General features: G+C 38.6%; 1 protein-coding gene across 2 annotated transcripts in view; it reads left to right on the forward strand.

Annotated features, from left to right (window-relative positions):
* Positions 1-24,844, forward strand: part of PLXDC2 (plexin domain containing 2) — a 463,255-nt gene that overhangs the window by 403,907 nt on the left and 34,504 nt on the right. For both annotated transcript variants that reach the window (XM_051821437.3, XM_089311513.1), the window contains exons 10-12: positions 9-69; positions 8,421-8,571; positions 9,997-10,035. In XM_051821437.3, coding sequence (XP_051677397.1) covers positions 9-69; positions 8,421-8,571; positions 9,997-10,035 — 251 coding nt within the window. The remainder of the gene's footprint in view (positions 1-8; positions 70-8,420; positions 8,572-9,996; positions 10,036-24,844) is intronic.

The raw sequence follows: 24,844 nt of genomic DNA on the forward strand, positions 1-24,844 counted from the left end.
CTTTGAAGATGTTCCAGTGGATTTGACCGCCATCGGCAGGACTGGGTGGACAGTGGATGCCCAGAAGAGGTACACGTGCTTTATTATAACAAGCTTCTTGGGACCAAGTCGCCATGCACTGGTGCTCCACATTGATGAAAATGGTATCTAATTTAACAAAAAGAGCCAACAGTTACTGAACCCCTAATGTGTGCCAGATACTGGCCTTAACTATTTGGTATATATTATCCCAATTTATTTTCATATCCACCCTATGAGGAAGGCTCTGCTGTTACCCTCACGTCACCAAGACCAGATGGAGTTTGGGTGCTCAGAGAGTGAGGTATATGACTAGAGAAAGCAAGAATCAAGGGTAGTTCTCTTAAACATGGGCAGCTTTTCTAAGGGCGAGGAAACCATTATAAGAACTGAGGTAGAGGAGGAAAGACTGATTAAGAGCTGATGTATTACAATAAGGGAGGAGACATGCTACAACATGTCATAGAGAGAAGTGATACCAGGCTGGCGCCGCGGCTCACTAGGCTAATCCTCTGCCTTGTGGCGTCAGCACACCAGGTTCTAGTCCCAGTCGGGGCACTGGATTCTGTCCCGGTTGCCCCTCTTCCAGGCCAGCTCTCTGCTGTGGCCAGGGAGTGCAGTGGAGGATGGCCCAAGTACTTGGGCTGTGCACCCCATGGGAGACCAGGAGAAGTACCTGGCTCCCGCCATCGATCAGCGCGGTGCGCCGGCCGCAGTGTGCCAGCCGTGGTGGCCATTGGAGGGTGAACCAACGGCAAAGGAAGACCTTTCTCTCTGTCTCTCTCTCTCTCTCACTGTCCACTCTGCCTGTCAAAAAAAAGAAATAAAGAAGTGATACCACATTAACTCTGAGACAGACGTGATAGGGACAGTGATGCAATGCAGTGGTCCAAGCTGTTTGTATACACACAGTTGCAGAAACAATTCTAAATGGTTTACAATTCTTGCAGTGAACTGAATTTACGTAGTCATCTCAGGGTCACATAAAAGTATATATAGGATATAGGGTTCATAAAAGTATAATTAACCATTACACAAGTTTTCTCATTCAGTGAGACAATTCACTGTAGTGCTGTATTAAAAACTGTTAGGAGGTACCAGAAGCTTTTTTTTTTTTTTTTTTTTTTTTTGTGGTCTAGGAGAGCTTTCTTACAAAGACTTAGAGAGGGACCAGTGCTGTGTAGCAAGTAAAGCTGCCTCCTACAGTGCCAGCATACCATTTAGGCACTGGTTTAAGTCCTGGCTGCTCCAGTTCTGATCCAGCTCTCTGCTATGACCTGGGAAAGCAGTAGACGATGCCCCAAGTCCTTGGGCCTCTGCACCCACATGGGAGACCTGGAAGAAGTTCCAGGCTCCTGGCTTTGAATCAGCCCAGCTCCCACCATTGCAGCCACTTGGGAAGTAAACCAGTGATTGGAAAACTTCTCTCTCACACTCTGCCTCTGTAACTCTACCTTTCAAATAAATAAAAAAAATCTTTAAAAAAAAAGATCTGGAGAAACATTTCTTCATGAACATTCTTGAGCTTTCAGTGTAATATTACCAGGGCAACTTTAATCAACATTTTCATGTTCATTGGGGAATTACAATGCCAATCCTAATTTGTCTATTTCAGTTCACTTATCTGAAAACATAATTCAAAAATAAAATGTATTGCTAGAGCTCTAGTTGGTTTTCCAGTCACTGTTTCTGTCACATCACCATAGTTACCTAAGGAAGAAATGTTGACAATGAGAGCTTATGTTTGTGTAAAGGTGGAGGATGTAACTCAGATGATTTTAATTTCCTGGCTCCAATGCAGGCTCACCAGTACTATAAGCTCTCCTAAGTCTACTTGTAGAGAAGTCACCTCTCTTTTCACTAAACCATTAAATGTAATGTACAAAGGTGAACGAAAATCATCTCCTCCCAAGGAGCTCTAGTGCATTTTGTAATATTCACTATTTCCTTTTTGTTCTGTAATTAAATTATCAACATTACCTAACTAGCTTTTTTGAGTATTGATTCTACCCTTTCTTTATAGGTAAGTAAGCTAATTCACCAACTCCAGTCTACTTTTGTTACTTTTTACTAGAGTTAACTTTTCCTTCTGACCTTGTAGATGAGTTTTTTAGCTGTGAGTCCTAATATGAACACCTATCACATATGGGTACTGGTTACAAATTTGGGCCTGAGTCTGGCGACAGAGACCACCACACGCAAACAGATTACCCAAAGAGGACTTGTTACTTCCTTTTAGGCAGTGAGGAACAGCAGAAGCCTAGGGGGTCACTGGTTCAGGAAGCGACCACAAGGTTCAGGAATGTACCCGGGCCAGATGGAGTCTCATCTGCAGGAGCCCCTCTGGTACTGTGTAACATGGATCTCAAAAAGCCTGCCTGGCTTTTACACCCTGGGGTCTCTGGACTTGCTAGGGTTCAGTACTGAAGGATCTCCTGTTTCTTAGGGGTTGCTGGGACGGAGCTGACCCCCGCCCCATCTCAAGATGCTGCATTCTAGGACATTGTGCAGTTAGTGTCCAGAACTTTGGTGGGGGGGGAGAACTGGGTCTGTTCAAGGCCACTTGGACGACTGTCCTGCAGTGGTCTAAGCCGTGATCCTTGAAAGTGTGAGACATGTGTCCAGCAGGGTGCTCAGACCACTGTGCCCACCAGGGTCAGTGAACTGCCCTGGGAGAACAAGAGCAAAGAGCGTAGCTGCAAGTGGGTAATCCTGTCAAAGGAAGCTGATGTTCATGGGACAAGAAGAGACACGGTGAGGGATGAGAATGGGGAGATGGTCCAGGTCCTAACTGTGCCAAGTTGAAGGTGAGGAAGAGCAATTTGAATGGTTTCAATTAAATGTGTAATATCCAGATAAATAGGTTTTTGGAAAAATCACCCTGGCTGTGAGTGAATAATGAATTCTGAGGCAGCTACATAAGAAATAGAAAGTAGGAAACAAAACTGTCATTATTTAAAGATGATATTATTAAGTAGAGAGCCAACAGTATCTTCAGGCATTTAATTATCTGTGGGCCAGAGATGCTGGTGATCTGGGCTAGATCAGCGGTAACAGGGTGGGCGCCATGGTGATGGTGGTGGTAGTAGAATAATCAATATTTGGTGGAATAGAAATGAGAACTGTGGAAGTCAAAATTTTTTGCTTTTTTTTACATTTTCCTCCTTTTTATATTCTTTTAAAATATCTTTTTGACATTTTTAGAACATTAATGTGGCTCTAAAGCATAATATAAAAATGAATCCATGACTGTGCTCCACAATTTAAGAACAAGAATTGTCAGTGACTGTGAAGCTGGCTGGTTTATTGTGTGCTCATAATATCCCAGGTGCTTTGAGGTAATGTGATGCAACAGTTTAAAAAATTTAAAAAAAAAAATGAAAAAAAAACAAGCCAAATACCACCAACCCTTGCCTTCCTGACACATAAATCCATACAGTCATATTTTGTCACCCAACTGTTTTTACCACCAAACGTTGCCTTTCTGACACTTAAATCCATACAGTCACATTTTGTCACCCAACTGTTTTTTTCCTAAAAGTGGAATTATTGAATGTGAGTTAGGTAAATGTTCATCTTTGAAAAATAACACCAAATTTATAGTTCAGTGATGCAACTCTTGTGGGCTCCTATTATTTCATACTCCAGACCACCCTGGTACTATCAGATTTTTTTCATTTCTGCAAATCCGACTGGCTTGAAATAGTTCTTATTGTGAATGGCATTTGCACTTTTCCGATCATTAATGACATCAGGCACATTTGTATACACTTGTTGGCTTCTGGGTTTTTTCTTGTGTCTTTTTTCTGTGTCATATCTTGCTCTCATTTTTCTATTGAATGGTAATCCTTTTCTTTTAATTCTGAATAATATGTATCTGTTGATCAGAAGTATTAATTAAATATCTGAAGATATTGTTGGTTCTCTATTTAATAATATCATTTTTAAATAATGAGTCTTGTTTCCTACTTTCTATTTCTTTTTGTCTTTTATTTACTTTGTTGTTTTATTGCTCAACTCATTTCCTCAAGTTATATATTTTCTATGAGATTTAGGTTTTTTTCATGTTCTCCATGATTTTAATTAACATTTCTTCTCAGTTGAATTTTTTAAATTATCAACCTTTTAGTGGCTAGTTTTATTTGTGTATATGTTTTTTAAGAAGATTTATTTATTTATTTTATTTGTAAGGCAGAGAGAGAGAGAGAGAGGCCTTCCTTCTACTGGTTCACTCTCCAAGGCTGGGCCAGGCTGAAGCCAGGAGCCAGGAGCTTCTTCCAGATCTCCTATATAGGTAGTGGGGCCCAAGTGCCTGAGCAATCTTCTACTGTTTCCCAGGCACATTAGTAGGGAGCTGGATTGAAAGTGGAACAGCCTAGACTCAAACCAGTGCCCATATCAGTTACTGGTGCTGCAGGTGGTAACTTAACCTACTACATCACAGTACTGATCCCAATCAATAAATGTTAGTAACATCTTTATTGGGGTTACTTGAATTATGAATTATGTCACATTTCCAAATTATTGGGACCTCTTGATTTTTTATTGACTTCTTTGAAATTGATTGGACATTTATCATAAACTAGTACATAGGCAATTTATACATATGGTTTATGTGTGTTTCCTCATTGGTTGTCTAGCATGATCAATGTGCTTACATTGTGAAGTCTTTGAAGATATAATTGGCCTTTTCATCTTTTCCTTATATTTTTGTATCATATATTTTCTTATTTGTCTGTGCTGCATTCCAGAGAATTTCTTCTGCTACATTTGCCAATGTACTCTCCCATCTTCATGATTGATCTCATAATCTGTCTGGAGGTCCTACTTTGAACACATAGGTTTAATTTTACAGTTTGTTAAAACTGCCTGGTTATTTTTATCATCTCATGTTACCAGTTCATTTTTAAATTTTATATTTTCATTGGTTTAAATATTCCATATATTTTTTAAAAGATTTATTTATGTATTTGAAAGTCAGAGTTACACAGAGAGAGGAGAGGCAGAGAGAGAGAGAGAGAGAGAGAGAGAGAGAGAACAAAAGAGAGAGGTCTTCCATCCACTGGTTCACTCCCTGGTTGGCTGCGTTGGCCGGAGCTGGGCCGATCCAAAGCCAGGAGCCAGGAGCTTCTTCCAGGTCTTCCACATGGGGGGCAGGGGCCCTAGGACTTGGGCCATTTTTTTCTGCTTTCCCAGGCCATAGCAGAGAGCTAGATCAGAAGTGGAGCAGCCAGGACTCGAACCGGTGCCCATATGGGATGCCAGCGCTATAGGCGGCAGTTTTACCCACTATGCCACAGTGCCAGCCCCTCCATATATATTTTTTCTGTATTCCATATTAGATGATTCCAATAGCTAAAGTTCTGATGAACTGAATATCTTTGCCAGACTGCTCTTTTTCTTTCTATGTTTTTTCCTGTCTTTTATTTGAAAGTGCATGGTAGTTTCCTCTCATTCCATGAGAATCCATAGGACCTAACGAGATGGCACTTTGTGCTGACAAGGATTTAATGATAGAACCATCGAAGTTGTAGGGGCTGTGTGCTGACAAGGATTTAATGATGGAACTATCGAAGTAGTAGGGGCTGCTTTTAGGAATCTCTCCTGATATGAGAAGGAGAGGTTTAGATGGAGTTGCCATATCTACTACTGACACAAGACTCTATTTCCTTAGAACAATATTTGATTTTGTTTTTTTTTTCAATCTCCCAAGACAAACCTTGCATTTTTACTTAATGTTTGAAGGGTCTTGTGGACAGTGCATGTTAAGAAAAACTAAGTGTAGATTCCAAAATTTTGCAAAATTGGCCAGCATTGTGGCACAATGGGTTAAGCTACTGCCTGCAATGCCAACATCCCATATGGGAATGGTGGTTCAAGTCTTGGCCACTTGCTTCCAATACAGTTCCTTGCTAATATGTCTGGGAAATCAGAAGAAGATAGTCCAAATGCTTAATCCCCTGTCACCCATGTGGGAGACTCAAATGGAATTCTATATACCTGGTTTTCACTTGGCCCAGCCTCAGATGTTGCAGCCATTTGGAGAGATTCAGTGCATGGAAGATCTCTCTTTCTGTCTTTCTCCCAACCCACCCTCCACTCCCTGCTACAACTCTGCCTTTCAAATAAATAAACTTTACTTTTAAAAATTTTACCAAAATATGAAGATACTTCAAAAAATAATGGAAAATATAATTAAATGAGTTTGTTTCTGTGCAACAAGTTTTGAAATCCATGCGTAGTTTTCTTGCAATACACATTTTTCATGAATTTTTGATGAAATCTCATCTATTTGTTCATGAGTTCTTTCTTTCTATCTTTCTTCTCTCTTCCATAGGGGAGACAATGGAAAGATACCCTTAGAGATTTTCTTTATTTCCTGAAAGTTCTAATAATGCTCTAAAATTTTATGTTTTATCCAGAATCTACTTGTTTTGTAACAGCAAGATTGTTTATAGTTTCATTCCACCTTACTGCCATAAACAGAGTCCAAGGTTTCACCTTTCATTTTAGGGTGGTTGATAGTACTGCTCATTGAGATTAGAGATACAGGGGAGAATGATGAATGGCAAGTTCCACTGTAGACTTCTTGAGTCTGAGTTACTTGTGGCATCTACATGTGTATGTCTAGTCAACAGATGAATATTTGGTCTTGAAATTCTAGAGTTATAGATTGATGAATAACCAGCATAAAGAGGTTACTTGAGGGATGGGCATTTGTCCTGTATCAGCTCCCAGCTTTTGCCCAACTCTGTCCCAACTGTTGTGGCCATTTGAAGAGTAAACAGCAAATTGGAGTCTCTGTCTGTCTCTTTCTCTCTTCTTTCCTTCCTTCTTCCTTCCCTTTCTCTGAAAAAAGTAAATATATTTTTAAAAAATAAATTGATTAAAATCACGAGTGTTGAAGAGATTGTTAATGGGAATGCATAGAGTGAAACAACAGATCAAGAAGGATCTGTAAGATTCACCAACACGTAAGGGACAGACAAAATTAAAAAGACATAGAGAAGTTCTTGGGGAGGTATCCAAAAATTGATGAGAGTGTTCTGACTTCTGTATCCAAAGTTGATTTAATATTACTAGTGCAAACACCATGGAAGATGTATTACCTTGGGAGATATGTAGAAACACTGGAATGAGAAACTGCAACTAAGCTGAAGTGGGCAAGAAAAGGGCTGCCACAGGTAGAGTAGCTGAGGAGTCTGAGAAGTACGACTTTGTGTGGAGGGGAAAGTAGGGTAGAATCCAGATGCATTATGGAGAAGAGAGAGGACTGAGTTCGTGCAGTAAGATTGCACATTCTTGATATGTTTATGTGCTGATAGCAAGTTAGCAGAGAATTAGAGAAGACAAATGTTGAGGAGGAAAAAAATGTTGTGATCCAATGAGCAAGTTCATGATACCCAAGAAGGCAGGCTGAGCTGGGCACAGGCTGAGAGAAGAGCCAACAAGAACAGGCCCTATGCATGGCAACAGGAGGGATGAATGGGTTAACACAGAGTCAAGTAAGTATGCTGATTCATAAGGAAATTCGGGGAATTGTTGTTTGACATCTCTATCAGGGAAATAAAAGGCTAGCTCCTGGAGTACAATTGGGAGAATCATCATGGGGTTCAAGTCGAGTGGAGAGAGTTTGAAATAGAAACTGAGGCTAAAGGAAGAGGTGATTAGCAAACCAGGGCAGCATTGCCAAGCAATGTGTGCAGTCCTGCGAGGGTGCAGGAGATCACTTTGTGGAGCTCCCAGTCGGGGCTGTGTGATCTTTCTGCAGCTGTGCTGGGCTTCAGAGCAAACATGAAAAAGGCAGATATTTCACAATATTCACTATTAAGGATGTTCTAAATGTTGTAGAAAACAAAACACAAAATAGAGCAAGAGACTTAAAGTTATTGAAAAGAGATTGGAGTGATGGAGAAAAAGAAAACTAAAGGAAGAAAACCATTGTTCTTGGGTTTTCTCTGTGTGTGTGTGTGTGTGTGTGTGTGTGTGTGTGTGTGGGCGTTTACTCTAACAGTTAGGATACCTCTTAGAATGCCCACATTCCATGGTAGAGTGCTTGGGTTCAAGTCCCAGTTCCACTGCCAATTCCATCTTCCTACTAATACACCCTCAGAGGCAGTAGGTGATGGCTCAGGTGTTTGGTCTCTGCCACCCACATGGCAGACCTGGATTGAAAACCCAGCTCCCAGCTCCCAGCTCCCAGCTCCTAGCTCCAGCCTGGTCCAGCCCTGGCTGTTGCAGCTGTTTGCGGAATGAGCCACCAGATGGGAGCTCTCTCTCTTTTTTTTCTCTCTGTCTCTCCACCTCTCCTATCAATAAAAATAAATAAATATTTTTAACTAAAAAATAATAAAAACATACTGTGGTTACTCAGTTGGTTTCGTTTTTGCTTCTCTTTCTAGTCAAAAGAGAAGATGTGTGAGAACTCGGGGCCAGTGGAAAGTTCTTCCCAAGCCACCACGACCGTCAGATCGACCACCACACAGTTCAGGGTCTTGACCACCACCAGAAGAGCAGCCACATCCCAGCTGCCCACCAGCCTGCCCACAGAAGGTGCCCCAGGCATAGCTGACTTTTTTCCTGCAGGAGAGAAGCATCTTGTACTGATGGGCCCTGGGGTAGCTTTGTAGATGGACAGTCACTCTTCAACAAACGGGATTTCTAAGTGGTTTCCAAAAAGGAAAAGCACCAGATTATTATAGACTAAAAATCTGTGATGGAATTAGTTTACTTTGCTGTGCCTTTCAGTAAGATGGCTTTTACCAGTGGTGCTTAGCTTCTTGATCTCCCTAGAAAAGACACAGGCTTGATTTCTGGTGGAAAACTTAATGATCCCTGAACTCAACATCTCCACGTTAGAGCTCCACATTAGAAAGGCAAAATGCATATGCAATTTTCTGTTGATTTGGGATTCTAACCAGTAGACAATTCTGTGTATATCCACTTCTAGTATCTCCCTGAATATAGTCAATAGAATAGGTTGGTCTGTAATTTATACAGGGGCACTTATAGGTCTCAAAAACTGTCCCTGAAAAATATTTACACTTCTCGGGAAAGTAAAAAATACTAGAGAGTGTTAATTCAGGGGCACAGCTCATGGGGGAAAAAGGTCTCTTAGCCAACACTTGGTATTCTAAAGGGTATCACTAGGAGGTAAGCAAAAATAGATCAGTTGACCAAGAATCAGCTTTGAGGGAAAAAATAGTCTTGTTTATGGTCATAAGCCTTATTTTTGTTTGAATAAAAAATTAAATGTAAAACTTGGTTAACTGAAATTTAAATGAATCTTATAGGTGACTAGAATAAAGTGGAAGGCAGCTAAATGCATTTTACTGCTTTTCAAAGCAATATTATAATTAAAAGCAACATTGTAATAAGCAACAATCCTTATTATTTTGGATTGGTATATTGAAGCCTGTGAAAATATTGTCACAATTTAAACCCCACCCTTTAGAATGAAATATTCCCACTGGAATAAAAAAAAATTATCCTACAGTTTGTTCATTCAGGAGATCTTTTCATGTATGATTGCCATCCTATTTGCTACCAATGAATAAGCAATTTACTTTTGAATTTTAAATAGTAACTAATCCTGGCTATTCCTATTAATTTGTACTTTCTTGATCTTGACCTTAAAAACAAAAAAGTAAGCTTATAATTATAGTGTCTACCTAAAGTAAGCTATGATAGAAAATTAAAAATAGGTATGTTTTTGTAATTGTAACAGTTAGTGTTCCTCACAGAACTTAAGAGTCGTATAAGAATTTAGTGAAGTTGTGATCTTACAATCTCATGAGAAATTTTAGTGCTACATCATGTAAAGCTAGTTTCTGCTCTCAATGCACTAGAATGTCCTCAATAAATTGTCATAACCTAGCCATATAATAGGTGAAGCTGTTGGTAGAAAATTACTGGCCATGAGATTTATGCACCTTTAAAATCTTTTTCTGTTATAATAACTTTGAATTTCTCTTGCAGATGATACCAAGATAGCACTACATCTAAAAGACAATGGAGGTAGGAACTGACACTTTTATTAAAGTACTTAGATACTAATTTACTTCATTTATTTTAATATGAAAGATGACTTAAAGGCTTCCAAATATAGAATGAGGTTATATATCATTCTCTGTTGGTGTTTAACATGGGAAGAATGCAGAGTGTTGGCTTGCAAAGTAAAATGAAATCGTAATTCTTGTGTTTGTTTATAAAATTATGTGACATCGATTACTGATTGTGAAACTGAAAATTCATCCATGTATCTTGCAATTTGCTGTTGCCGGAATCCTTGTTTTAACTGTATGCATGATTATCATCTATATAGCTACAGATATGAGGTCCAGTCATATTAGGCACTAAGTTGACTGGTTGGTCCACCCTCCCTTTAATACATAAATAGAGCAATAAGTTTAGAAATACGTTGTCCTATTATCTGTACTATTTTTTATATGTTCTATGAAACAAAAGACAAAAATTAAATACATGGGGGACAAGCGTTTGGCAGAGCAGTTAAGGTGCTTCTTGGGATACTGCCTCCCATGTAGGAGTGCCTGGGTTCAAGTCCCAGCTCTGCTTCCAATCCAGCTTTCTGCTACTGCACACCTGGGGAGATAGCAGATGATGGCTCAAGTCCTTGGGTCCCTGTCACCCACATAGGAGGCCTGCATTGAACTTCAGGCATCTGACCATATCCTGGCCTAGCCCTGGATGTTGCAGGCAATTGGAGGTGAACCTGCAAACGGGAAGATTTCTGTCTCCCTCTCATTCAAATAAACAAAAAATTAAAGCTTTAAAAGAATGTCTTATTAGAAAATATTTAAATTTTTTCCAAGACAATTTAGAAATATCTATCCTAGTATTGGAAAACTTTAGGAGAAAGGTTCTACCCAAACCATACTATGGAAGCACTATGGTTTTGAAAATGATTCTTTTCCTGTTGTACTATATTGACTCTTGTGTGCTTCCATGGGGTGTGCTGGATCTTCATAAAAGAGATAAAAGTCTCAAGTATTGTTTATTCAACTCAGGGAGGGGGTCTCCACCGGCAGCATTTATTATGTAAATGTGGCACGTTGTGACACTACTGATCTAGGCATGGTTTTTCTTTTGTATCCCCAGATGATTTGTTCAGTCACAATCCAGTGTATACATTATTAAGGATGTTTTGCCTAAATAACTCAACCTAGGTTAAAGAATCAGTACTTTTTTGCACATGTACGCATGCGCACACACACACATTTATGCACACACACCTGAGGGGCTTCAAAATGCTATGGAAAATTGGTATCATGAAAAACTATGCATAGATTTCAGCTTTTATTTTTTTCTATTTTAATTCTACTTTAATTCTATTTTTGTACCAACTGTTTGAAGTACCCTCATTTATATTTAGATTGCTCATCAGTCCATCTGAAAGAGAAATTCCTGAGCCTCTTCATAAAAGATTATAGTTACATCAGTTGTGCATTGTCTTGCATCTGTACTGTAGTGTTTTATTTCACTCATCTCATATTGAATATTGTATCAGTGCAGAAAATGGTTAGCTTTTTAGGTGGCCACTTAAAAAATATACGTTAGCTATTCAAGCTTAGTACTTGAAGAGACCATAGCAATCCTGCAATTCAGGAGGTCCCAGTATTTTGTAAACATATGCCTTAATATTGGGGTCACCTCATTTTCAGAAAGGATTTGGGATCTGAGGGTTGGGATCTGAGGGTAATGGAATGAACGAGGCTCCCCAAGAAGCTTCTTTTATTTATTGGTACTGGTGCTATGGAGTAATGGGTAAAGCTGCCACCTGCAATGTCAGCATCCCATGTTGGTGCTAGTTCGAGTCCCAGCTGCTCTTCTTCCTATCCAGCTCCCTGTTAATGGCCTGGGAAAACCCACGTGGAAGACGTGGAAGAAGCTTTGACTCCTGTATTTGGCCTACCCAGCCCTGGGAGCCATCTGGATAGTGAACTAGCAGGTGGAAGACTTCCTCTCTCTCTCTCTCTCTCTCTCTCTCTCTCATCCTCTCTCTGACTCTCACTTTCAAACATCTGCTGGTCCATCCCCTAGATGGCCATGATGGTCAGGCCTGCACCAGACCAAAGCCAGGAACCAGGAGCTTTGTCTGGTTGTGCCATGTGGGAGGCATTAGCAGGGAGCTGGGCCAGAAGTGGAGCAGTCGGGAAACAAACTGGTGCCCATATGGGATGCCTGCATCACAGGCAGCAGCTCTGCTACACCACAATGCTCGTATGTTCTATTTTCTCTACCCTTTCTTGTTTCTTCTTCATCTCTTCTTTCTTCCTTTCCCTTTCTTCCTTTCTTTCTCTTCCTGCCTGCCTGCCTGCCTGCCTTCCTTTCTTCCCTCCCTCCCTCCCTCCTTCCTTCCTTCTTTCCTTCTTTCCTTCCCTCCCTCCCTTCCTTCCTTCCTTTTTTCCTTCTTCTTCTTTTGTATGCCTAAAATATTCTGTAGTGCTAACAGGAAAAAATGAAAGATTCCTATGATCAGGTGGATATAAATACTCTGAATGAAAGAAAATGAAAGTTTCTTTGCTGAAGGCTGGCCAAGCCTTTAATGTCCATGCATTCGCTAATTTGTGCTGAGTGCTTCCTGATTGCAAAGCACTGTTGCAGGCTTGGGGCTATCACTGTGAACAAGACTTAGATGAATTCCAGCTTTCAGAGAATATGCATTCAGAATATTTGAGATGGTTATAAAGATTTCATACCTGGCATCTCTCCACTATTTGATCATAAAACCTTTATACATGGACCTAATATTTTGCAGGATGGACTTTGATAGAGTCTTCTAGAATGTTACCAGTTATCCCAAAGAAAATCCTCAGTTTTGTTTAAAGCCTCAAACAACTATAAAACTTTGAAGATTTCTATAAAGTAGTGTATTTGAACTGCTTTATGGTGCTGAGAGATCAAATTAAGTAAATCCCAAGAGTTAAGTGTAGGATTTTTGGTATACTAGAAACTGTTGGATTTTTCAGATGACATTTAGATAATTGGTGTGCAGTAGGTATTCATCAGAATTTTAAAATGTCACCAAAGACTTAAACTCTTTACATTCCCAGGGTTGTTTATAAGGTACCTTTCCTAAAAACATTGAAGTGAGGTTAGAACACACCAGCCTGACCAACTCTAAGATAAATGTTTCTTCAAAAGAGGGCCTGAACAAATCACACATTACTTTTAAAAACATCCTTGTTAAGACGGCATTCTACCTAGCTATTTATATTCTGGAATGTGGAGATGCCAGAAGGATTGCCAGTAGAATTTTAACTTCATTAGTTAATTATGCATGTTGAAAAGGTAACTCAGAATTGTCATTCTCCTGCAACTTCATATTTTTTGCAAGATTGAGATAATAGAAAGTGTGCCTAATTTAAATGTTTTCTAACATTTTCAGAGAGTGGTTTTTTTAAAAAACATCAAGCTAATACATTTTTGTGCATTGCTGCAACAACAGTTGCAGACAAATTCACATTTCTTGATTTAATTGAAAGTTCTTGGGAGCATTTTAACGTAGAGGTCATAAGGTCCCTGGAAAAGCGGAAGGCATTCTTCAAAGGAGTCAATAGCTGGAAACCAATGACTTTGCCCTTCCATACGTTGTCTCTTTTTCTTTCTTCCTCTCTGAATTGAGTTGAGATCACCTCAACTCTGAGTTCTGTGGTTTAAGGTAGTTGAGTTTTGTAGTGGAATCCATAGCTGACATGATTATACATTCACTTTGCAGGAGACTTTCCTTCATCTTTGACATGAAAGCATTAAATACTTCTGAGCAGCTGGACACCAAAGTCACTCAACAGGGTTTCTCATGCAGAGGAGCCAGCCTAAGCTACAATCTGCTACGTCACTCTTAATGAATCTTCAGCTGTGCGTTGCACTTCCTGATGCATTTGGATTGAGTCTAGGTAGAACCTCTTAAAATTTCAGGCAAGAAGTTTGAAGAAGTTTTATTAGCCTTCAGGGTTGAGGAGCTTCTAAGCTCTCTAAATAATTTGGAGACAAGACCATAAATAAGTATAAACAACAGGAAGGATAGCTAAGGAAGGCCTCTTTAGTAAGGATTGACCATTGAAAATGGCTGAGTACAAAAACTCAGGAGATCCATCACAGAGACAACATGTGATCTCCAACTGAAATGTTGTTGACTGCATGTTTATAATGTTAACCTTAGCACATGATTCTAATCAAATAACATGCTTGTTCCTTGTTTGTGTGAGAAACAGAAGGGAGTGGGGGCAGGGGAGGAATATTTACTGAATATTTACAATCCTCCAAGCACTATCCTAAATTTGGTACATACTTTAACTCATTTAATTCATATGACACTCCTGAGATGCTGCGATTAATATTTCCATTTTATAGATGAGGAAAGAGAAGCACAAAAACATTAAGTACCTAGACAGTATAGGAGGCTGTGGATGGATCTATTTAGCCTTTAGTCCTCCACAAGTTCATGGCACTGTTAGATCTCTTACAGTCTAACTGCACCTGGGAAATGCCAGGGTGTGCTATTTCACTTAGACCTACTATCTTCTTTTTCTATAACAACTGCCTATACTTACAAGTATTTGAAAATGAAATTTTCTTTTCTCATGTAATTATACCTTTGCTTCTATTTTGTCCTTTCTATGAAAATCACAATGTGTTAATCCTCCTGTGTAATTAAGCAGTGTCAGAATTCTAAGCATATGGTCTCCGAACTACAGGGCTACCCTGTAGTTTATCTTCAAAACCTTATTCAAAGTTCTTTCTTGGTTTCTCTAGAAATTCAGATTTCCTTCCAGGAGTACCTAGGGGGTATTCTTTACATATGCAATCCTGTGGAAAATTTTTTATGCATTTGAAACATCTTCAGGTTTTCAAATCCTAACAATAGAAGAGTTACATTTTTTAAGGATGAGCCAGCTACATATTTGAGCAAGTATAACTATTAAATGCCATCTTTGACATTTGGTTAGGTAGCTTTCAGAAGGTACTCACAGCCTAATTAGAAATGTGATTGTCTTCAAGCTGCAAACTGTGTAAAGTTATACCCCGGTTGACAAGAGGTTTGCAAGTTGAATCAATGGCAGGGATTCCTAATTGAGAGTTAAAATTTTAAGCCAGATTCAACTTCAATTTAGCAAGTGTAATTGTGCCATTCTGCTACACTGCAGAAGTTAAAGTTTTTTCAAGCTCTAAGTTCCTCACTTGCTTTCATTATATAAAACTTGACCATTTGACTGAGATTTATCAAAGCACCAAAAATTATATTCTCTATTCTCTATGGATTCATTTGGAAGTTCTTTTAACAGAGTTGATTCTTTTGAAGAAATATATAAACGTATGTTTTTAATTGCTAATAATATTTAAAGATACCAGCATTCCAGACAAGCATGCTATAGATTGAAGGTGGTATTGTGTCTGTCATTTGTTACCATTCTAGGAATTTTACTAAATCTGCACTCATCAAGGCTGCATTTTTCAGTCAGAGGTTAGCGTCTCTATCAAGGCAATGCTAGAATTGCCACATTAAGCAATTTGCAGGATATGATTAAGTTAATTCACAAGTACATGTCTGTTAAGTAATTGATTTCAAAGAGCTAATATAAATATACTTCTAAATCCATATGGCATGGCTGGTCCAAATTCTAATTCTGTTGTATTCAGTTTCCTATTTCTGAACATACCGTAAGACTTTATTTCCAAAGAGAACATGTTAGAGCATTATTCTGACTTTTTCACTGAAGTATTTCTAAGGTTATATTTTTGCTATCTAGTCTATACTGACAGATCAAATGTTTAGTGTTTCATTTACCATTCAGTTGAATTATTTTTTCTACTTTCATACAAAAATCATCAAGGTAACATACCTTTCACTATTTTTTTCTAAACTTCTTTCTTTTGTGTTTTTTTTTTCATCCACCTCTTCCATATAGATCACAGTCTTGTAAGCAAAAGGAAACCATTTCTTTCCTTTTGATAGGTATTGAATATTTATCACTTGTGTTTCCAAAACTGCAAAATATCTTAGCATTTAGTTTTACCTTTGGCTTGTTTTGTTTCCATATTTTTTCACCTTAGCACTAATTCTAAGTATGGATGTGTATATGATAGCAGACATTTATTATACTTTAGAATGGTATTTTGAGATTTTGTAATATTAAGGATTTTTCTCCTAAACTTTGCTAAACTGGTAGTTCTCAATTTTGTCTATACAAAGGCCTCATCCGTTTATTCTCAATTTTATCATTCCGGTTTATAAACCTCCAAAATTCAGACCTTACTATGCCATGTAAATCTTAATTGCTGGAGCTGGAACCCCAGATGTCAATCATTTGTAAACCCCCTCCCCCAAGGTGGTTCTAATGTAGTGTGGAGAATGAGTGGTCTGATCAATGCTTCATAAATGTTAAGGAACATGGAGTCATTGGGGGTGGGCAATCATTTCCCACTGAAGCCCAAACCTTCGCACACCAGCTCTCGGCCACCAGTCCTCAGACCCCACCCAAGTGACAAGGGTTGAGTGAATTCCTGATTTCTTTCTGCCAGACTACCCAAAATAAGAATGGTGTATCCTGAGAATCCTCTCACTGACATTAACTCATGGTTTCCCTGAAACAACATTTTAGTTGGTGGCAACAGGCAATCACTTCTCTCTGCACATAGAAAATGCATCTTGGTGCATAGATTGCAAGGGACCCATAAGCATTGTATCTGTTCTCATAGCTCATTTGAATAAAGTTAGTGAAAATTAGTCCATCTGAGCTGTTGACACGTTTATTTTTTAGTAAAGATAGTTATGTTTCCTGCATTTTGGTAAGCCATATCAAATCACTGATTTTTTTAAGATTATTTATTTGAAAAGCAGTTAGAGAGAGAGAGAGAGGGAGGGGGAGAGAAAGAGGGGGAGAGGGAGGGAGGTCTTCCATCCACTGGTTTAATCTGGAGCTGGGCTGATTTGAAGCCAGGAGCCAGGAGTTTCTTCTGGGTCTCCTACGCAGGTGCAGGAGCCCAACCACTTGAGCCATCTTTTGCTGCTTTCCTAGGCTTGTTAGCAGGGAGCTAGACTGGAAGTGGAGCAGCTGTTACTCAAACCAGTGCCCTTATGGGATGCCAGCGTGACGGGCAGCAGCTGAATGCTCTACCGCAGCTTAACCCACTACACCAGAGCCTTGGCCCTTGGTTGTTTTTGTTTTGTTTTGTTTTGTTTTGTTTTTTACCATTGTTGACCTGCAAGCATTGTCATGTCATTGTTCAACCTAATGGCTGAATGTTATCCAGCATGGGAAAGGCAAACAAAAAGAAAAGCATCCGGAGGTATACTTTTTCCCATTTGTATGGTGGTGGATAGGATTTATAGTTAGTCTATGCTGCTTATAGGACATAGGACAAAATATTATGACTGAGCTTTTCTTAAGAAAATACACACAAATGACTTCCAAGAAGTAGCTCTAAATAAAATTTCCATTTCCCACGAGCAGAAATACATGAAACTTGTATAACTTAAATAAAATTTAAAAACAATAAATATATACTACAATAAACTACCTTGTACCAATTGAAGCCCATGAATATATAAATTATAAAGACTTCAAATAATTGCATGTGTTCTATTCATTTGCAAAAAAATAGCTACTTTCTTTGCTCATCTCCTATTTAATTTTACGTCTCCCCTGTTCTTGTCAGCAATCTGGGTTTGGAAATCTGCTGAATGAAACACACATCTAGACACCAGTGGGTTTTGAAACCTGAGACTTTTGAGGGGTCCCAGAAGCAGGTTTTATGTTACCTAGTACTTACTGTCTATAACTTGCTGCTATGGAAAACATGTACAGTTATTGTAGTTTTTTAAAATTATTTTATTTTGTTTAAGGAATACAACTTCATGCATTTAATAAATACAGATTTGGGACATGATGATTATTTCCCTCCTACCTCCCTCCCACCCATACTCTGCCCTTCTTTCTCCTCCCTCTTCCTTTCCCATTCTTATTTTTTACAGAGTTCAATTTTTCAGGTAATACTCATAAAATTAACCCTACACTAAGTGGAAAGTTCACCAATTACTATAAAGAAAAAAGAAAGGAAATATATATTGTTCCTTGACAGTCAAGGCACAAGCTGTTCAAAATCAATGCATCACAAAGTTTTATTTTTGCTCCTATAGATTACATTGTAGGTACTCTATTAGTTACCACAGAGAGACCATTGTAGTTTTTAAGATGGTAAATGTCTAGTGATCATGGCTGATGGCTTTGTATTACTAAAATAATATGTATGTCACTAGAAAATCAGATTAACTTTGATGTTGACATGTTTTGATTTATTCAAGAAACATTTCTTAAATTCCTGTGTTTTGAGCCTATTGTGAATGATGGAGATATAAACAAGGTCTGATTGCCTGTCCTGAAGAAGCAAGTGGTCTAACAGGATGACAAATTGGTACCTAAGTATGGTGTGAGAAGTTCAGAGAAGGAGTCGGTAAAAACTGTGAGAGGGCAGAGCAAAGACAAACTGGGTTGTGGGAAAGAGGAGACCATCCCCAGAAGAGGTGATGTTTGGTGCCAGTGAACTGTGAGGAGAGTTTATGTAGACAGGATCCCATAGAGGTTAAGAAGCAGGAAGTATCAGACTAATTTGAGACACTCTTTACCATTTCGACATTTTATTTGGTCAGAGTAAAAATAGTAGTTATGGGCGGTGAGGCTGAGAGATAATTAGGGGCTTCAACGTTCACGACCAGTGCAAGGCAAGGAAGTTTGAACTTCATCCTAAAGACACTGGAATCCTATGGCATCATTTAGGGAAGGAAGTGCCATGAAAAACTGCATGTTTAGTCAGTTGTTCTTGTGAAGTTGTGTGGGGAACACATGACAAAGGACAAGAAAAATATGTTGTCATGATGAAGAAGCTACATAACTGTTGCCTAGTTGGGTATGTGATTTATGAGACAGGGCAATGGCTAAAAAGGCTACCAGGACTTGAGTTTGAATTATCTGGGTAGATGATAGTGCAATTTAATGGGAAAAATAGCAAGGTGAAGTTTTGGGGAAAGACAATGCATTTGGCTTCAAGCACGTTGACTTTGAAGTACCTATGGGACATTTAAATGAAGAAGCCTGATACGCGTTTTTTTTTTTTTTTATGTAACTCTGAAATTCACTTGAAAACTAAAAACCTAAGATACAAATTTAGACATACATCATCAGGGCATGAACGAAGTCACGCAAGGATAGCACAGAAATGAAAAAAAAAAAAAAAGCAGTTTTGTGAAGAAAACTGCAGAGAGCCAAAGAGACAGCAAGAAAACCATAAGAGTTTGGTATCTCAGAAACCAAAAGAGGGGCCAGTGCTGTGGCGTAGCAGGTAAAGCTGCCGTAAAGCTGCTGCCTGCAGTTCTGGCATCCCATGTAGGTGGCCAGTTCAAGTCCCAGCTGCTCTACTTCCAATCCACCTTCCTGCTGTGGTCTGGGAAAGCAGTGGAAGATAGCCCAAGTACTTGGGCCCCTGCACCCACGTGGGAGACCTGGAAGAAGCTCCTGGCTTTGGATCGGCACAGCTCCAGCCATTGTGGCCACTGGGAAGTAAACCAGCAAATGGAAGACCTCTCTCTCTGCCTCTGCCTCTCTGTAACTCTGCCTTTCAAATAAATAAATAAATCTTAAAAAAAAAAAAAAAAGAAAGAAAGTAAAGACGAAGAAAATTCCAAGAAGGCAGCAGTGTACAGTGTCAGTGCCACAGAGAAGGCAATTTTAAAAACAACAAAGAGGAAACTGACCATTAGATTAAGTAATAGGATGAAAATCACTGATCCTGACTGGGCAGATCAACAACCACCATGTGCAGTCATCAGCCAGAATTTGAGAAGTCTGGGGGACAGTAAGGAAATTCAAGTCCACCAACACACGGACTGCTCTTCCAAGAAGCTTACTGAAAGGGGTTGTAGAGATTTTTGATGTTGTGGATGCTTCATGTAGGTGTTGAAGACAAAGAACTCATAAAGAAACCCCCCCCCAAAAAAGTAAAGGTTAATTAACAGTAATTAACTGCAAGCATGTGGGGGGGTGCTCAACATGAATGAGCAGAGGGAGATGGGAGAAATTAGAGAGTTTTCTCTGAAACTGCTGTTTGCTCAGTGTACAGTGGCCTATCCCCCTCCCTTTCCTCTCCCATCAGTGGCTTCACCACTGCATGGTTTCAGTTACCTATGGTCAACCATCTCCTGAAAATATCAAAAGGAAAATTCCAGAAGTAAACGGTTCATACATTTTAAGCTGTGTGCCATAGAAAGCAGCATGAAGAAATCTGGCACCATTCTGCTCCATCCTGTCTGGGATAGGAATTATCCCTGTGTCAGGTGTATCCACGCTGTGTATGCTCCCTGCCCACTAGTCACTTCATAGCCATGTAGGTTTTCAGATGGACTGTGGTGGTGTCACAGTGCTTGTGTTCAAGTAAGTCTTATTTTACTTGATAACAGCTGCAAAGTGTAAGAGTAGTGATGGAAAGGAGGCATCCAGACATACAATCTGGAAGGACAGATTAACTCTGGTAATATATGGCAACACTGCAAGGCATAGAGGAAAAAGGATTGTATGTAGGGTTTGCTACTATATCATATCTCAGGAAGCCACTGGGAATCTCTGAAGGTTAGTAGGATAGTAACCGAGTAACAGAGAACTTGAACACGGCAGAGAGGAGGGAGGTCAGAATATAGTGAGAAAGAAACCATGAATCATGGGATAATGGGAAAGACAGTCACCTACTGACATGCAGATGGCCTGGCAGGGTATTTAGAGGGACCTTGGTGATCAACCCGCAGCCTTTGAGATTCAATCTAAATGCTGTTCTTTTATGCTAAAATCACTAATATATACTGCTTGTGTAATAGATTGATCCACTTCAAGGAAAAAATAAACTTAATAAAAAGGAAATGGTGATGCAGAGGGAAAAATGCTATTTTTAAAAAGACCTAATCCTTTGAAGAAAATAGTCTGATCCATTAGATGGTAAATTTAATCTTTTCCAACAGCTAGGTTTTCAATGGCTTGCTGTTCCATTAAGACTAATTTTTGCTTTAGTTTTATTCTGCAGCACTCAAATAATACCATGCAAGATTTTAAATGTGTCTTGAGCAGTAAGGGTAGGAATTAGTTATTTAACCCTAATTCATAACCGCATCATAAACTGTTGTGACCAAATGTTGTTATTTCAGTTACAGTAATGAATAACAACTTGCTAGATACCCTTTCAATCATAAGTGATTTCAACACGTTAACATATTAAATATAAAATATTAAAATGTTGAGTTAAAAAAGTACTGAAGAGATTTAAATGGAATTCTAAGAACTATTTGTTTAACCAAAAGAAGGAAGAAGGAATAATGAACACATAAAGGGTGGACAAAGAAAACAAATAGCAACATGTAGACCAGATCCCACCATACCAGTAATTACATTAAATGTAAACAAATACTCCAGTTAAAAGCACAGATTATCAGATTGACCTCTAAAAAATCAAGCTACAACTATACAGTATATAAGAAATATGCATGAAACACATGAAGATCTAAATTACTTCAATGTAAAATGGTAGAAAACATTACACTGCAAACATAAACAGAAAATCTAGAGTGGCTGTATAAATATCAAACTAAATAGACTTAAGGAGTATTAAAACAGAGAAAGAAATAATATAAAAATGAAAAAATGTCAGTTATTCTGGAAGACATTGGAATTTTTCAAAAATCAGACAAAAAGATTTGTAATTAACAAATATATTAGATTTGAACCACATTGCCAACTACCTTGGCATGATTGACATTTATAGAACATTGTTCTCAAAACTAAAACAATATTTTTTCTCAAATATACATAAAATGGTCACCAAATAGACCATAAGCTGAGTCATACAAACCTCTTAAATTTCAAAACATTGCAGTCTTATAGGCTATATTCTTTGACTACAAAGAAACAGGTAAGGATAATAAACTATGCAGTATCTACTTATTGATGAGTGAGTAGATCATAATGTCCTCTCACAAAAAAGCAAAATATGTGAGGTGGTAGACAGTGAATAGCAGTTAGCCTGATTTGATCATTTCACAACCTGTACATACAGCATCACCTTGTGCACCACGAATACATACAACTTTTATGTGTAATTTATACCTTGATGAACTTTCCAGGAAAATCTATCTAGAGAATCCTCAAATATGTGAAAAGTAAATAACACTTTCAAATAATGTATGAATCAAAGAAGAAATCATAGGGAAAATTAGAAAATGCTACAATGAAATGATAATGGCTACAACATATAAAATTTGTGGCATGCTGCTAAAAAGTGTTTAGGAAGAAATTTCTAGTTCTAGATGCTTATTTAAGAAATGACAAAAGGTTTCAAATTAATGATCCAAGTCTCCAACTTAAGTTTATGAAGATGAGGAAGTTAAGCCCCCAAATAATTAAGGATATACAATGCATCTATTAAAATAATATTAATTTTTAAAAAGCAGAAATAATAAAGAATAGAAAATGCAAAAGAAAATAGCCAAAAAGTATATTAAGTCAAAAATATTTGTATTAATATATTTAATATTCCCAAAGGACAATGTTTGTAAGAATGATAAATTAAACATCAAAACTAAACCAGTGTTCATTAAATACTCTATTTAGAAAATAAAAAGTCAAGTTGCATACAGGAGAAATATTTACTATAAACATGTATTATGGAAGACTTGTTTCCAGAAAATATAAAGAACTCCTGAAACTAATAAAAGACAAACAAACCAAAATCTGAATGAGAGACAATCTCACAACCATGAGGACAGCTAAACACTACACAGTACTAACATTAATGAGGATAAAATGATACTTAGTTAATATTGATAACAAAGCAATAATGCTTTTCTCTCTGTCTCTCTCTCTCACTGTCTGACACTGCCTGTCAAAAAAAAAAAAAAGCAATACTAATGACATACGGTACACTTAACCTCTTACACTTATTGGAATGCAGTGTTGTATGACCGCTTTGAAAAACTCAATTTCTTAGAATATTCTGATCTTCCAAGCCAGAAATTCCACTTCTTTGTATATATCCAAGAGAAAACATTTCCACACACACACACCAAAAATAGCTTATACTAGAATAGTCATAGCAAGTATATTCATAATTGTCAATAATTGAAACCAATCCAGATATTCATTAGTAGAAGAATAAATAAGTTGAGTCATGCAGTGACATAGCTCAGCCTGAAAGCATTGTTAAGCAAAAAATATCCAACTTCATGTAATATTATTCTATCTATCTATTTATTTTTTAATTTGAGAGGTAGTTGTAGACAGTGAGAGGGAGAGACAGCAAGAAAGGTCTTCCTTCCGTTGGTTCACTCCCCAAATGGCTGCTACAGCCGGCATGCTGCGGCCGGCGTGCCGTGCCGATCCGAAGCCAGGAGCCAGGTGCCTCCCCCTGGTCTCCCATGTGGGTGCAGGGCCCAAGAACCTGGGCCATCCTCCACTGCCTTCCCGGGCCACAGCAGAGAGCTGGACTGGAAGAGGAGCAACCGGGATTAGAACCCAGTGCCTATATGGGATGCCAGCGCCGCAGGCAGAGGATTAACCAAGTGAGCCATGGTGCTGGCCCAATATCATTCTGTTTATGTGAAGTTTGACTGAAAGTTGCCTTCTGTGGGCAGGTGATAAGGATTGACTGGAAGGAGAACAGAGAGCTCTCTGGGAGACAGAATCATTCCATGGTTTCTCTTCAGAGATGATAATGTAGGTGTACCATTTCACAAAACTTGTGAAACTGCATTTACAGGCCATGCATTTCAGAGCTGCAAATTTGGCCTTGAAAAAGAGAGGGAAGGAGAGATAGAAAGTAATTTTGATGTGCTTTCATGAACTAGATATAGTTTAATTTCTTAAGAATTCTTCCAGCCTCTGGAAATTATCAACCAAAAAAAAAAAAAAAAAGGAGTACCCTTTGTGGACCATCTTCTGTAATTAGTAAGCATGAAGCTTAACACTTAACATTTAAACTTAACACTTCTGATTATTTGATTCATGTTTTGCCTTCACTTATTCATAGATCCTTCCCATTTAGTTAGTAATGAAGAACATGTTCTAGCAATTATAGGGCTGTTACCTATTATGTTTACCAGGCAATCTTCTAAGGGCTTTGCAGTTTGAACCCATTTAATCCTTGCAGCACCTGACGAAGAAAGTGCTATTGCCGTAGCATTTTACACAAAGATCAGAAACACAGGGATTTAAGTGATTGGTCCAGGGTCACAGGGAAGGAACAAACTATAAGGATTGTAGCTGTCCCTCATATTGTTCTGCCCAAAGGGTTGCTTCTAATATTGCCCACTTAACTGTGCAGCCAACTGTGGGTCATTCTCCTGTTAAAGCCATCCAGTATCTCAACAGATCACCATTTCATAGAGTTTTAAAGTAAGAAGGGCCTCACTGCTTCTCTAATATCATCCCCCAATGCTGTGAAACCAAAGCACTTGCTACTGTAAAACCCAATGATATACCTTGTGCCCACAGAGTGGAGCCTTGTGGCAAGGCTGATTTGTTGGAAAAGATCAGGTCAGGACCGATGCTGCCCTCTCTGACCAACCACACTGTAGCCCACGTTCAACACATGGGGCTTTCTGTTTCAGAGAACTGGAGTTCCAAGGCCTTGCTCTGTTTTGTTTTGTGTTCCCAGCTGCTGATTCTGTCTTCTCAGATCCTTAGTACTTCCCCAAAAATCTACTCATTCACCTCTCTGAGAAGCAGTAGTTCACATCAAACCATAGCAAATAACAAGGATTATGCAACTGCTG

The sequence above is a fragment of the Oryctolagus cuniculus genome, chromosome 13, assembly GCF_051225735.1.
Source record: "Oryctolagus cuniculus isolate XC-2025 breed Fujian yellow rabbit chromosome 13, ASM5122573v1, whole genome shotgun sequence".
Taxonomy (NCBI): domain Eukaryota; kingdom Metazoa; phylum Chordata; class Mammalia; order Lagomorpha; family Leporidae; genus Oryctolagus; species Oryctolagus cuniculus.